The following is a 14,262-nucleotide window of genomic DNA, read 5'->3' on the forward strand; positions in this document are numbered from 1 at the left end:
CCAACAGAAAATAACTTGTCATTTTCGGATCACAGCCTCACAACCATTTTGTAATCTACGTTAACAATGCAGACGCAAGGACCCAGCACATCACACAAAACACTGGAGGAACTCGGCGGGTCAGGCGGCATCCGTGGAGGGAAATGGGCAGTCAGCATTTCAGGTCGAGACCCTTCTCCTAGACTCAGCAATAACCCAGTGTGCTGTAGACCCAATTCCTGATGATGCCTCGAGAGAAATGCAGAGAGGGGGAGGAGGATTACCGTTCTACGTTCCATTTCATATGTGTCCTTTCACACAGAGGCCAGAGCACGTCTCTCGGTTTATTCTGGTGAAGGGACTGCCACGCGACAGGGCTGCAAAGAGTAGACTAACCTCTTCTTGTCGGTCATGCCCAGGGTCTGGATGGCAAGCCCGACAGCCATGAGGATAATTACAACCATCCACAGGACGTGCAACGTGCACCATTGGAATATTCTTGGCTTCCTGCGGGGAGGAAATGCAGTGTGAGAAACCTCCAAAGCAGACCCGACGCCAGTGTCACTCCCGGCTGAAAAGAGGAAGCTCTCTGTGTCGACGTGTTCATTGGCAAGGCCCAGCATTTAGAAACATAGAAAACCTACAACACAATACCGGCCCTTCGGCCCACAGAGCTATGCCAAACATGTCCCTACCTTAGAAATTACTAGGCTTACCCATAGCCCTCTATTTTTCTAAGCTCCATGTACCTATCCAAAAGTCTTTTAAACGATCCTACCGTATCCGCCTCCACCACCGTTGCCAGCAGCCCATTCCACACACTCACCACTCTCTGAGTAAAAAACTTACCCCTGACATCTCCTCTGTACCTACTCCCCAGCACCCTAAACCTGTGACCTCTTGTGGCCACCATTTCAGCCCCGGGAAAAAGCCTCTGACTATCCACACGATCAATGCCTCTTATCATTTTATACACCTCTATCAGGTCACCCCCTCATCCTCCATCGCTCCAAGGAGAAAAGGCCGAGTTCCCTCAACCTAGTTTCATAAGGCGTGCTCCCTAATCCAGGCAACATCCTCGTAAATCTCCTCTGCACCCTCTCTATGGCTTCCCATCCTTCCTGTAGTGAGGTGACCAGAACTGAGCAGGTACAGGACAAAGGGCAGCAGATAACCTTTCTTTAAGGACAACTGTGAACCAGATGGGATTCCACCGCAGTAGAACAGATAATAGGAGCAAAGAGGCCATTTGGCCTTCCAGCCCGTTCCGTCAGTCAACAAGAGCATGGCTGATTTTCCCCCTCAGGGTCCATGCTCCTGCGCTATCCCCACCTCCCTCAGTCCCCTCAGCACGGTAGTGCAGCGGTTAGCGTAACGCTATTACAGCACCAGCGACCCGGGTTCAATTCCGGCCGCTGTCCATAAGGAGTTTGTACGTTCTCCCCGTGTCCGCGTGGGTTTCCTCCGGGTGCTCTGGTTTCCTCCCACATTCCAAACACGTGAGGGTTAGGATGTTGTGGGCACACTATGTCGGCACCGGAAGCGTGGTGACACTTGCGGGCTGCCCCCAGAACACTCTACGCAAAAGATGCATTTCACTGTGTGTTTCGATGTACATGTGACTAATAAATAAATATCTAAATATCTCTAATCGAGCTTCTTCTTTGTCTCTTCAGATTGTACTGAGTGTCCGAGTTCCTCAGGTCAGGAATTCCAAAGATTCGCCACCCTCTGCGTGAAGAGGTTTCTCCTCATCCCATTCCCAAACAGAGTCACGGAGTAATACAGCATGGATACAGGCCCTTCAGCCCAACCAGTCCATGCCGACCCTCCATGTACCTATCCAAGTGCCTCCTCAATGATACTACTGGACCTCCCTCACCCACTTCCTCTGGCAGCTCGTTCCATATACCCACCACCCTCTGCGTGAAAAAGTTGCCCTTCAGGTCACTTTTAAATCTTTCCCTAAATCTATGCCCCCTCTAGTGTTGGACTTCCCTACCCCAGGGGAAACGACTGATACCGTCCACCTTAAATAGCCGACCCCTTATTCCCTTCAGTTCTGACAAAGTGTCTTCATCCCAAAACTTTCTCCACAGATGCTGCCTGGCCAACTGAGCGTTTCCAGAATGTTCTGTTTTTATTTTACACTTCCAGCACCAGCAGTTCTTTTTTTTTGATTCTCCCTCATTCTGACATGGTTCTAGACTCCTCAGCCAGGAGAGGCATTCCCCCTTTATCCAGTCTGTTGAACCCTGTCAGCATTTGTAAGCTTCAGTCAGAACTCCACCCATTCTCCTAATCTGCAGAGGATACAGTCCCAGGCTTCTCAAACACAAACAGTGAATACTGGAAATACTCAGCAGGTCTGGCAGCATCTGTGAAGAGAAAAACACAGCCAATGCGTCAGTTCTGTGGCCCATTTTTCCCAGAATCAGCAGTTTTCTTTTGTTTTTTTTATTCTCAGTCCACTCAATCTCTCCTCATCTCTGGAACCAGCCGCACTCTCTCGACGGAAAGCACATTCTTTCACAGGCCGTCCCTAGGTTACGAATGCCTGGCTTATGGATACCCCTGCACACGAGCAAGCTCCTGTAAAGACACCACCATACTGGGGCAGATCTCAAATAACAATGAGTTGGAGATAGAGAGTCAACAGCCTTTCCCTCAACGTCAGCAAAACAAAAGAGCTGGTCAAGGACAGCTTCCAACCCGCCGTTATAAGACTATGGAACGGTACGGTACGATGGACTCTTGACTTCACAATCTTGCACCTTATTGTCTGCCTGCGCTGCACTTTCTCTGTAGCTGTAACACTATATTCTGCATCCTGTTATTGCTTTTCCCTTGTACTACCTCAATGTGCCAATGTGGTGAAATGATCTGTATGGATGGCATGCAAAACAAAGTCTTTCACTATACCTCGGTACAAGTGACAATGATAAACCAATCACCAATACCAATTCAAAAGTCCAACATACGCTTGTTCCTCCAAACTAGTTTCCTCTCTCTCTCCACTTTTAGTAATTATTCTTTCTTATAAGATATCTTTATTCGTCACACCTTCCCTGTCCATGTAAGATATCTTTATTAGTCAAATGTACATCGAGACACACAGTGAAATGCATCTTTTACGTAGAGTGTTCGGGGGGGGGGGGGGGGCAGCCTGCAAGTGTTGCCACGCTTCCGGCGCTAACAATAGCATGCCCACAACTTCCTAACCTGTACTTCTTTTAGAACGTAGGAGGAAACCGGAGCACCCAGAGGAAACCCACGCAGACACGGGGAGAATGTACAACCTCCTTACAGACAGCGGCGGGAATTGAACCCGGGTCGCTGGCACTGTGATAGCGTTACAGAGACCTATGTGCTTTTGATGCCATTCATTCCAACACTGTTACCGTTTTGAGTGATTTTTGTGAATTTTCCAACTTATGGACCAAACTGACTTGTGAACATCTGTAAAAATGGAACCCATTCATTTCTCAGGGACGTCATGTACAGGCAAGGAGACCAAAGCTTTATACAATACTCCAGGTGCATTCTCACCCACAGTCAATATAATTGTACTCTCTGTCAAGATGGTCATTTCACAGTCATGATCAATTGCTCATTTTTTTAACATTATAGATTGGGATTAAACTCCACTGCAGTCCCGGTGGGATCTGGACGATATCGGCCAAGCGTGCAGAATAGCAGCCACACTGATGCATCCACCAGGCCCGATACACTGCCACAGTGAGAGCACCATGAGAGCATCCGCAGCAGCCCTTTCATGGGGTATTTGAGCCAAGAATGATCTTTGATGCAAAGCAGGAAATGGAAGCAGATGGTTCTCACGCTGCACCTTCCCACAGCAAGGTGATAATGACCAGATAATTTGTGTTTAGTATGAGCTGAGGAATGAAAGCTGTTCCATCCTCGAGGGGAGATTCTCTCTGCTTGTCTCTGTAACAAAGCCACGGATTTTTCAGAAGCAAACAGCTATAACGTCTCAAACAATGCCACTTGTGCACTGCCACAGGGGAAACATAAACTCTTGGATCTGACAAGAACTCAGGACACTGGACAGCAACAGAAAACAGCCAAACCAAGCTGCAGTTAAAAATAATATCAGTTAAAAAAAATTGGAAACACTCAGCAGGTCAGGCAGCACCTGTGGAAAGAGAAGGAGTTAACATTTCAGGTCTGGAATCCTTCGCCAGAAAGTTAACTGCTTCCGAGTCCACAGATAGATTCAGAGGGAGATGGGCCAAACTAGCTCAAGAAGACACCTTGGTCAGCATGGATGAGTTGGGCTGAAGGGCCCGTTTCTGTGCTGTATAACTCTAGATGTTGCCTGACCTGCTATTTCCAGTATGTTCTGTACGTGTGTGTGTGTGTGTGTGTGTGTGTGTGCGTGTGCGTGTGCGTGTGTTTTCCCCGGGTGCTCCGGTTTCCTCCCACATCCCAACGACTTGTGGGTCAGTGGGTTAATTGACGTTAGCTTGCGGGTGAGGGGTAGGGGTCGATAGGAACATGGAAAGAATGAAATAGGGATTCGTACAGGATTAGTGTAGATGGATGCTTGACGGTTGGCATGGACTCGATGGGCTGAAGAGCCTGTTTTTGAACAGTATGACCCTATGCATAATCCTAAATTAACACCAATCTCCAAGATGTCATGATGGGAAAAGCCGGGGCAGGAACAGGCCATTCAGCCCATCGAGCATGTTCCACCATTCAATACAACCGCGGCTTGGTTCTACACCCACAGCCAGGAGAAACGTCTTCCCTGCACCAGCCTGCTGAGCCCTGACAGAATTTTCTCTGCTTCAATGAGGTCCCCTCTCATCGTTCCCATCCCTGGTTCAGTCATCTCAATCACTCCGGATTTAACAGTCCAATCATCCCAATTGTTAATTTTCATTGCAATCCTTCTATAGCAGGTGTATCCTTTCAAACTGCACACCATACTCCGTCCGACGCAACAGCCAGGACATCCCGGTGGCCAGCCACTTCAATTCCACATCCCACCCCCATACTGACATCTGTCCACGGCCTCCTCTACTGCCACGTTGAGGCCAGGCGCAGGTTGGAGGAACAACACCTCATATTCCGCCTTGGGAGTCTTCAACCTAATGGCCTCTCTAACTTTCAGTAACCCCACCCCTTCCTTTCTTCCCCTCCCCCCCCCCCAATTCTTTTGCCTCCCAGGGAGGAGAGGAGATGGGCAGGTCATCAAGGTGGCTCCCTTCCCCCACCTTGATGACCTGCCCATCTCCTCTCCTCCCCTCCCCCATCCTTTATTCCATGATCCACTGTCCTCTCCTACCGGATTCCTTCTTCAGCTCTTTACCTCTTCTACCTATCAGCATATTACATCTCCTCGCCCTCCCCCAACCACTACCTTCCCCCTCTCACCTGAACTCACCTATCCCCTGCCTGCGTGTGCTCCTCCCCCTCACCCCACCTTCTTATTCCAGCTTCTGCCCTCTTCCTTTCCAGTCCTGAGGAAGGGTGTCGGCCCGAAATGTCGACTGTTTATTTCCCTCCATGGATGCTGCCTGACCCGCTGAGTTCCTCTAGCACTTTTTGTGTATTGCTCCAGATTCCAGCATCAGCAGAATGTTGTGTCTCCACAATACTCCAGATGTAGTCTCACCAAGGCCTGTAACATTGCAGTAAGACATCCTTACTCCTATGTACAGAACCTCTTGAAATGAAGGCTGACCATTCACCTCCTTAACTACTTGCTGCACCTGATGTACTTATTTTCAGCGACTGATGTACAAGGTCCTTTCGTACATCAACAATTCCCCGTCTATCATTCTGGAAGGACAAACTCCAAGGCGGAGTACAAGGTTAATGGCAGGGTTCTGGGGAGTGTGGAGGAGCAGAGGGATCTGGGGGTCCATATCCACAGATCACTGAAAGTTGCCTCACAGGTGGATAGGGTAGTTAAGAAAGCTTATGGCATGTTAGTTTTCATAAGTCGTGGGATCGAGTATAAGAGCCGCGAGGTAATAACGCTGCTCTACAAAACTCTGGTTAGACCACACTTACTATGTCCATTTCTCGTCGCCTCATTATAGGAAGGATGTGGAAGCGTTGGAAAGGGTGCAGAGGAGATTTACCAGGATGCTGCCTGGTTTAGAGAGTATGGATTATGAGGAGAGACTGAGCGAGCTAGGGCTTTACTCTTTGGAGGATGAGAGGAGACATGACAGAGGTGTACAAAATATTAAGAGGAATAGATAGAGTGGACAGCCAGCGCCTCTTTCCCAGGGCACCAATGCTCAATACAAGAGGGTATGGCTTTAAAATGATGGGTGGGAAGTTCAAGGGAGATATCAGAGGGATGTTTTTTACCCAGAGTGTGGTTGGGGCATGGAATGCGCTGCCTGGGGTGGTGGTGGAGGCAGGTACATTGATCAGATTCAAGAGATTGCTAGATAAGCATATGGAGGAATTTAAGATAGAGGGATATGTGGGAGGAAGGGGTTAGATAGTCTTAGGCAAGGTTTAAAGGTAGGCACAACATTGTGAGTCAAAGGGCCTGTATTGTGCTGTACTGTTCTATGATTCTATCATTATTTCAGATAATATTCTGTCTTTCTACTTTCCTACCAGAGAACACAACTTTATATTTTATACATTTCATCAGAATCAGGTTTATTATCACTGACTTAGATGACGTTAAATTTGTTGTTTTGTGGCAGCAGTACAGTGCAAAGACAGAAAAATTACTATAAATTACAAAATATATAGCACAAAAAAAGGAATAACGAGGTAGTGTTCATGGGTTCATGGACCGTTCAGAAATCTCATGGCAGAGGGGAAGAAGCTGTTCCTAAGTTATTGAAGGTGGGTCTTCAGGGTCCTGTACATGTCCTGGGTGGTGAGGGTCCTTAATGATGGATGCTGCCTTCTTGAGGCACCGCCTCTTGAAGATGTCCTCGATGGTGGGGAGGGTTGTGCCCGCGATGGAGCTGGCTGAGTCTACAACCCTCTGCAGCCTCTTGCGATCCTGTGCATCGGAGCCTCTGTACCAGGTGGTGATGCAACCAGTCAGAATGCTCCCCACCTATACATCTACAAAAATTTGCAAGCATCTTTGGTGATATACCAAATCAAATCATACAGCACCTGCCATGTATTTTCGCACTCCCTCAACTTGTCTACATCAGGGAACTAGGCCTTTTATGTCCACCCTGCCAAGGTCACTCATACTTAACTGCACCTCTGTCCAATCTTGCCTCGGGTTCATTTCACCAACCCATCATCCAATCAACCACAGTTCTCCAGCCCAGACAATATCCCCGTGAATCTTCTCTGCAACTTTTTGGGTGTTATCTCGTCCTCCCTGTACTGCGGTCTCCAGAACTCTACATGGGTCTCCAGCTGAGTCCCAACGAACCATTCCGATATTTCTGGCATAACTTCCTACCCATATAGTCTCACCCCAGCAGCTGTGTAACAGAGGATTCTCTGATCTACAGGCTGTTTCCAGGGACACACACAGAGACGGGCATCAACTGCTGCTGGAAGGTCATCAACTCAGTGAAAGGCGCCCTTTGGTCTGCCCAAAACTTGTTGGTCTCCCAGCACTGCGAGATGTCCGTAGGGGAATGCTGCTGACTGGCACATTCCAGGCTGCAGGAGTACGTGCTGAGGGACGCACTGAAGCTGGGCACAGCCAATGCAAAGGCTCGGTGGGGAAGGACTACAGTTTAGGGTTCTTCTGCCACTGGAGAGGTCAGGCGAGGAAGCCCCTTAAATATTGTAAATACGGGATTGGGGTAGCCCCCCAGGGAGCCACACGAGTGGCATCGGTTCTGTGTTCTTCATATATATAAAGGAAACACTAATGATGGATCTGTACACAAATGTAAAAGGTTTGCACTGTTTTATTGTCGTATATAGTTTGTTTTTTATGATGAATAAAATTCATTCTGGAAAAAAAAAGTATAGTCTGCCTTAACCCGTGCAAGGTCATTGGCATTCAGGTCAAATCTGTTCTGGGACAGGTGATCCAGCCGGACCAAACTTGGGCTGTCCCCGACAGGGAAATCTCTGACAGCCTCAGGGATACCATCGCCCACATGTGGGGCAGGGGGAGGGGAGGGCAGGGGGACACTTGTTTCGTCAACCTGGACCAGGAGAAAGACATTGACAGAAGATCACACAAGTTTGTGATGCATCTGCTCTTCAAACTGGGCTTGAGGGAGGGAAATCAGGAAATGGATCCAACTGCTCTACACAGACGTCAGCAGCACAGTCCGAGTTAATGGGTGAGGAACATTTCCCCATCAGGCGTGGAGTCGAATAAGGTTGTCCACTCTCATTTGTGTGTTACATCGAGCCTTTCACCCAAATCTATCAGGAAGGATGCTGGCTTAAGAGGGGTGACGATCTCAGGCAGCCTCCCTGAACACAGACCACGTCACCCTCCGCTGCACAGACCCACGGTCAGTCAGCATCTTCGACCAGTTTGAGCAGGACTCGGGGGGGCCACAGTCAGTCGCAGCAAGAGGGAGGCCACGTTCCTTGGCACCTGGCCCGACCGATCCTGTGTTGTCCCCCCCACCGTCAGGTCCGACTACCCGAGGGGTGCTGGGGATCTGGTTCGGGAGGGACCGGGCCTGTGTGACAGGCATTGTGTGGAGCGGGAAGCCAAGGTGAAGCGGGAGCTGGGACTGTGGGAGTGGCACTCCCTCTCGATGACGGGCAAGAAGCTGGTCATCAGGTGCGAGGTGGTCTCGCTGCTGCTGTACCTGGCCCAGGCGTGGCCCATTCCCCATTCCTCTGCCCTGGTTGTCACCCAAGCCATCCCTCAGTTCACCTGGGGGGTCCGAGATGGAATGAGGCTGATGGTCACGATGCACAGGTCGTCAGAGAACAGGAAGAAAAGACGTCGCCAACATGACCCTGGTCCTGACGGCCACCTTTGTGTGTAACCGCATCGAGCTGTGCGTAGAACTGAAGTACACAAACACCAAGTGTCACTGCGTGCTGAGGTTCTCCCTGCCCCCAGTGTCGTGAAGGACGGGCCTGCCCTCAGTGCCGTACAACGTCCCATTCAGTTGGACTTTGCCGCACCACCCGTCCTTCAGAGGAAAACCCCTCTGACCACATCCGCTGGGCAGTGGTCAGCACGGGATGTCCTGCAGGCCCTGTGGGAGAAGGACACAGTGGATCCTGTGGGGTGGTTCCCCAAGCAGACCGTCCGAACCATCTGGTGGGACGTCCCATGGCCAGAACTCACCAACAAGCACCGAGACCTCGTTGGGCTGGCAGTGAGAGGGACTCTCCCTGTACGGTCGGAGTCTCACTCCCAACGCACGCTGCCCTCGGGACGGCCACAATGGGGATGAGACGGTCACCCACCTCTTTGTGGACTGTGCGTTTGCAGAGGAGGTCTGGAGAAGGATGCGAGGGTCCGTATTGAGGTCCACCCCGAGCAGCCGTTTAACAGAGGACTCTCTGATCTACGGGCTGTTCCCAGGGACAGACACACCGAGACAGACATCGACTGCTGCTGGAAGATCATCAACTCGGTGAAAGACCCACTTTGGTCTGCCCAAAGCTTGCTGGTCTTCCAGTGGAAGGAGTTGTCCGTCAGGGAATGCTGCTGACCGGCACATCCCAGGGTGCAGGAGTCCATGATGAGGGAGGCACTGGAGCTCAGTGCAGCCACTGCTAAGGCTCCGTGGGGAAGGAGCACTCTCCACTCTGTTACTCTTCCATTCTCACTATCCTACCATGCACTGTGGATTCCCATGTCTTGGTTATCCACGTCTTTGCTCTCCCCTTGATCAGAGAGTTTCCTTGAAACACAGATCGCCAGTCAAGGATGCTCTCCATTCCTAGATGCATCCTTCCTACTTTTGTTATGTGTGTATAATCAAAGTTTTTGGTATTTTTGTAAATGTTATCAATTGACACATGTTAGATGGGACCACTGCTCTTTCCAATAAACATTTATGGCTTGGATAAAGGGGGCGTAAGTTAAAATTCCAATCCTGATGCAGGGCGTCGACCTGAAACATTGACCATCCCTTTCACTCCACAGATTCTGCCTGACCCACAGAGTTCCTCCAGCAGTTTGGTTCTTGCTCCAGATTCCAGCGTCTATAGTTTCTTGTCTCTCCAAAATTTCTGAATCTGCAGCTGTCAATGTGCCCCGCCACTATCAGTGATTTACGCACTTATACAGCCAGGATCCTCTGTCCCTCCTGCCTTCCAACTGCGTGCTTTGGCCCACAACATCTCTCCTTATTATTGAGGTCAAAGTAAAAGTATATCAAACCACACCCATGGGTGGCGAAGCCGGTAGAGCAGCTGCCTCACTGCTCGAGAGACCCAGGTTTGATCCCGACCTCCGGTGTTGTGTGTGTGTGTGTGTGTGTGTGTGTGTGTGTGTGTGTGTGTGTGTGTGTGGAGTTTGCACGTTCTCCCTGTGACCATGTGGGTTTACTCCCACATCCCAGAGATGCGTGGGTCCATAGATTAAGTTGTCCCCAGTGTGTGGGTGAGGTGTAGAATCTGGAGCCGATGGGAATGTGGGGAGAATAAAATGGATCAGGGTAGGATGAGTGTAAATGGGTGGTTGATGGTCAGTGTGGACTCGGTAGGTCAAAGAGCTTGTTTCCATGTTGTACCTATGACTCTATGAAGTTAGTCATTGACCTGGAGGGGAGGCTGCAGGTGGTGGGATGTGGGGAGAATAGAATGGGATCAGTGTAACTGGGTGTTCGACGGTCGATGTGAACTCAGTGGGTCAAACAGACTGTCTCCACGTTGTACAACTCTATGACACAACACCGGGAGTGTGATAAACTGTAAGAAAACATAGATAGGCTGCTGAACGCTTGACAGATGATAGGCTGCATTTAATACCCAAGGGTGTGGTTTGAAATACTTTTACTTTGAGCTCAATAATGAGAGATGATGTGGACCAAATCACACAGTTGGCAGGCAGGAGGAACAGAGGATCCTGGCTGTATAAGTGTGTAAATCACTGGAAGTGTCAGGGCACATTGACAGCGTGCTGGAAGTCATCTGGGATCCTGGGATTTGTAGAGAGAGGAATGGTCTACAAAGGCAGGGAGATTACATTGGAGTGAACATAACCAACAGCCTGTCCTGGTCCAACCATGTATACATCACGGCCAAGAAAGCTCACCAGTGCCTCTACTTCCTCAGAAGGCTAAAGAAATTCAATGTGTCCCCTTCGAACCTCACCAATTTTTATCTATGCACCATAGAAAACATCCTATCTGGATGCATCTTGGCTTGGCACAGCAACTGCTCTGCCCACGACCTCAAGAAACTGCAGAGAGCTGTGGACGCAGCCCAGCACATCACAGAAACCAGCCTCCCCTCCATGGACTCTGTCTACGTTTTCTCACTGCCTCGGTAAAGCAGCCAGCATAATCAAAGATCCAACCCACCCTGGACATTCTCTCTTCTTCCCCCTCCCGTCGGGCAGGAGATACAAAAGCCTGAAAGCACGTACCACCAGGCTCAAGGACAGCCTCTATCCCGCTGTTGTAAGACGACTGAATGGTCCCCTAGTACAATAAGATGGACTCTTGACCTCACAATCTACCTTGTTATGACCTTGCACCTTATTACCTGCCTGCTCTGCACTCTCTCTGTAACTGTAACACTTTATTCTGCATCTTGTTATTGTTTTCCTTTGTACTACCTCGATGTACTGATGTGATGAAATGATCTGTATGGATGACACGCAAGACAAAGTTTTTCACTGTACCTCGGTACATGTGACAATAACAAACACCAATTTAAACATTTCCCTTGTTTATATTTGTAGAAGCTTTTGCAGTCTGTTTGCCCAGTTTCTCATTAGGATTCCGTTGGACAGGCAGACAACTCAGATCTGATCCCACTGCCTTTGGACAGGTGGAACCAGTCAGGCAGGGCTTGTAAAGGGAATTGGATGGGGATGATTTACAGAGTTACGGAGAAAGAGCAGGGAATGGGACTGATGGGATTGTTCTACTGAGAACTGGCAAGGGTTTGTTGGGCTGAATGTCCACCTCAGTAAATAACAATCGATGACTCTGTGGTATTAGTGAGGGTAGTATAGAGAGATTCCCTGCAGTGCTGGAGGTACTTCTCATTCCCTCTATTAAAATGGAAGGAGGCCATTCAGCCCATCGAGTCGATGCCAGCCCTCACAGCATTCCTATCAGTTCCATATGCCCACTTGCTTCCCTGTAATCTGTTCTCTCCCACGTGTACAACTGAGTCCCCACTCTCCCACCACCACCACACACTAGGGGTTATTTACGATAACCAATTAACCCACCGACCCCGCACGTTGTTGGGACATGGGAGGGAACTGGAGCACCTGGGGGAAACTGGGAGAACGTGCAAACTCCACACACACACACACACACACACACACAGAGCATCGGAGGTCAGGATCGAACCTGGGTCTCTGGGACTCTGAGGCAGCGGCTCTACCCGCTGCGCCACTGCAGTGGAAGGTTTCCAAAGCCCAACTGGTGGTAGAGATCTGGGTGCTGCCTGTGCGCAGAAGGCAAGAGGTCTGAATTCAGGTCCGACCCCCATGGACTGAGTGAGGGAGAACCACGGGAAGGCTGCAGCACGGCCCTTTGCCTCACACGTAAATCCAGAGCCCGTGCACACTCTCAGGTGGAAGCAATTCCCTTCCAGCCGGTGGGAGGGGACAGGAGTCTCCCCGATGACCTGGACCATCCCTCACCAACATCACTGAGACAGTTGTCGCCGTGGGGTTTGTGGGATCATGCTGTGCACAGATTGGTTGCCATGCCAACATTAGGTTGAGCAAACACAGGCTGTTTTCTCTGGAGCGGTGGAGGCTGTGGGGAGACCTGACACACGTTTATAAAATTACGAGAGGTGTAAATAGAGTAAGCAGCCGGGATCTTCTTCCCAAAGTTGAAATGTCTAATACCAGGGGACATGCATTTAAGGTGAGAGGGGGTAAATTCAAAGGAGATGTGCGGGGCAAGTTTTTTTACACAGAGAGTGGAGGGTGCCTGGAACGGGCTGCCAGGGGTGGTGGTGGAGGCAGGTACGATAGAGGCGTTTAAGAGGCTCTTACAATGACACATGAATATGCAGAGAAGGGAGGGATGTGGACCATGTGCAGGCAGAAGGGATTAGTTTAATTAGGCATCGTTAGTTCAATTAGTTTGGCACAGACATTGTGGGCCGAAGGGCCTGTTCCTGTGCTGTACTGTTCTATTGTAATGGTGACGACACATCACACGTGCCCTGGGGATGGTGAAGTTTGCTGCAGTCCCCTGAAATGATAAAGGGCAGGATGGAGATGCAGGGATTTCTGATAGAACACAGAACATAGAATATTACAGCACAGTACAGGCCCTTCGGCCCACAATGTTGTGCCGACATTTTATCCTGCTCAAAGATCTATGTAACCCTTCCCTCCCGCATAGCCCCCCATTTCTCTATCATTCATTATGTCTATCTGAGAGCATCTTTACCTCCCACTACTTTTCAATGGTTTTCTCAAACTATATCATGCTTAAACTTGGAAAAAATTAGGAGTGGCACTGTGGATTCTTCACTTAAATTTGAGGAAGTTTGGAGTCCATTCATTCAATATTTTCATATGATATAGATCCCTTTTCAATAACCTTTGAACTTAGAGGAGCAGAGTTGACGACATAATAATGCTCTTTGTTTATCGAGAAATATCAGTCTAGGCTTCTTTTCTTTTGAAATTTTTTTTTAGTTTGTTTCGTTTTATTACATAAGTTTCTTTCCGATTTGGGTTTTTTTTATATAATAAATCTTTTTCTTTCTCTTTTTGATTTTTTTTTGTAATATATTCGTTTACCAAGAAACCGTGGGGCCTAGATTATATTTTTTATTCTTTATGACTATATATGTCATGATTGTCCTCCAGATCTCTTTATATTACGTGTATAATTACCGGTTATATGTATTATTCTGTATTAACCTGGAAATTAATAAAAAGATTGAAAGAGAGAGAAAGAGCATCTTAAATGTCCCTAATGTATCTGCCCCCACAACCACTACCAGCAGTGCGTTCCACACACCCACCACTCTCTGTGTAAAAAACTTACCCCTGACATCCCCCTTATATCTTCCTCCAAACACCTTAAAATTATGCCCCCTCATGTTAGCCATTTTCACCATGGGGAAAAGTCTCTGTCCACTCGATCTATGTCTCTTATCATCTTGTACACCTCTATCAAGTCACCTCTCATCCTCCTCCTCTCCAAAAAGCCCGAGCTCGCT

The 14,262-nt window shown here is 48.9% G+C and overlaps 1 protein-coding gene across 2 annotated transcripts in view; it reads right to left on the minus strand.

Moving 5' to 3' along the window:
- LOC127586594 (galactose-3-O-sulfotransferase 2-like) overlaps window positions 1-14,262 on the minus strand; it is a 109,087-nt gene that overhangs the window by 23,466 nt on the left and 71,359 nt on the right. For both annotated transcript variants that reach the window (XM_052044688.1, XM_052044687.1), the window contains exon 2: window positions 376-486. In XM_052044688.1, coding sequence (XP_051900648.1) covers window positions 376-486 — 111 coding nt within the window. The remainder of the gene's footprint in view (window positions 1-375; window positions 487-14,262) is intronic.

The sequence above is a fragment of the Pristis pectinata genome, chromosome 37 (genome assembly GCF_009764475.1).
Source record: "Pristis pectinata isolate sPriPec2 chromosome 37, sPriPec2.1.pri, whole genome shotgun sequence".
Lineage (NCBI taxonomy): Eukaryota > Metazoa > Chordata > Chondrichthyes > Rhinopristiformes > Pristidae > Pristis > Pristis pectinata.